General features: G+C 50.3%; 1 protein-coding gene across 1 annotated transcript; it reads left to right on the forward strand.

Moving 5' to 3' along the window:
- Nucleotides 1–279: 279 nt before the first annotated feature.
- H257_19492 (hypothetical protein) lies at nucleotides 280–1020 on the forward strand (the record flags this gene model as incomplete). Its single annotated transcript, XM_009848633.1, has 2 exons — nucleotides 280–362; nucleotides 894–1020. The coding sequence occupies 2 exons, from the start codon at nucleotides 280–282 to the stop codon at nucleotides 1018–1020; spliced, it is 210 nt and encodes a 69-aa protein (XP_009846935.1).
- Nucleotides 1021–1572: the final 552 nt, after the last annotated feature.

The raw sequence follows: 1572 nt of genomic DNA on the forward strand, positions 1-1572 counted from the left end.
GAGTTCTTGAACTCTCAAAACCCATCAGGACTTCCGCAGCACGACCTCAAGCTCAAGGTTGGTGCGCCGGTCATTTTGCTTCGCAACCTCGATGCACCAAGGCTGTGCAACGGAACAAGGCTTTGCATCACTGCTTTGAAGAGAAATCTCATTGAGGCAGTGATTCTCACGGGCTGCGCCAAGAATACGACGGTCCTTATTCCTCGGATCCCTGTGCTTGGAAAAGACTTGCCGTTTCCCTTCAAGCGAGTTCAATTCCCTGTCCGACTTGCATTTTCGATGACCATCAACAAGTCCCAAGGCCAATCGCTCAAAGTCATGGGCTCCGACTTGGAAACTCCCTGCTTCTCTCACGGGCAATTGTATGTTGCTTGCTCGCGTGTTGGTTCCAAAAGCACATCATACGTCTTCGCTCCAAGTGGCTCCACCAAGAATGTCGTCTACACTCAAGTTTTAGATAATTAGATCAACTTCGTGTAATTCAACTTTGTCATTTCAGGTTCTTCAATCTCCGGCTCTCAAGTAATCCAATCTCTTACGTTCATCCCTGTTGACGGTATTCACAGCAGCGACCCGGACAACTTGCCCCTACCTCCAAGCGACCCATCTTCAGAACCCCCGTTTATGAACACAACGCGACGAACCCTGTGCCGTGATTCTTATTCAAGCAACCCATCCCTTACCCCTCGCCTCTCCTTTCATTTGGGCACGCTGACACTACGACAACACCCTAACTTGCACGAACGGTGCATAATACACCAACACCAACCCAGTGTCATGATCCCTGCTTCGGCCAAACTTCGTGCTTGCTGACAGAATGTTGACACCAAAACCTACAGAAACAGCGACTGAGGTGGATGTACGACACTGGGTTCGCTCGAGCACGAACCCAGTGCCGTACAACCACCTCAGTTTGCGTTAGACATGCCTACCCTCATGTCGCACCGCATCATGCACGCATTGCGCGACATGAATTCCTGTCGTGGACCCCACTACTATGCGACACAACTCCACCTCTAACACGCCTGTTTCGCATCAGACACGCTGGCACGAACTCAAACTCGGTGTCGTGGACCCAACGGCTAAGCCACAGATCTGCACCTCTAACGCGACTGTTTCGCTTCAGACACGCTGGCACGAACATAAACCCGGTGTCGTGCACATCACCATTAAGCAACAATCTCCACATCTACCGTTTTTGCATCAGACACGTTGGCACGAACATGAACTTGATGTCGTGGACCACATGCACATCCATCTCTGCCCCGCCTGTCTTGCATCAGACACGTTGGCCTCACCAAACACAAAATCAGTTTGTGAGTTTGACAACGATGCCGACTCTTCTTACAGCAGAGGTGAGGTGTAACTGCCAATCCTAGATTAGTCCACTTATGCACATCAAACCCCAACCAGCACTAATTCACATCACACGCACCCCCACCCGTGCGAAGCCGGGTCACGTTCACTAGTCTATATATATAAAGTAGTAAGTGTGTCTGTCTGTGTGTGTGTGTGTGTGTGTGTGTGTCTGTTTGTCACGTGTGTGCGTTCCAGCCTTTTGATTGGTCAAAA

This window comes from Aphanomyces astaci (assembly GCF_000520075.1).
Source record: "Aphanomyces astaci strain APO3 unplaced genomic scaffold supercont1.688, whole genome shotgun sequence".
NCBI classification, from domain to species: Eukaryota; Oomycota; class Saprolegniomycetes; order Saprolegniales; family Verrucalvaceae; genus Aphanomyces; species Aphanomyces astaci.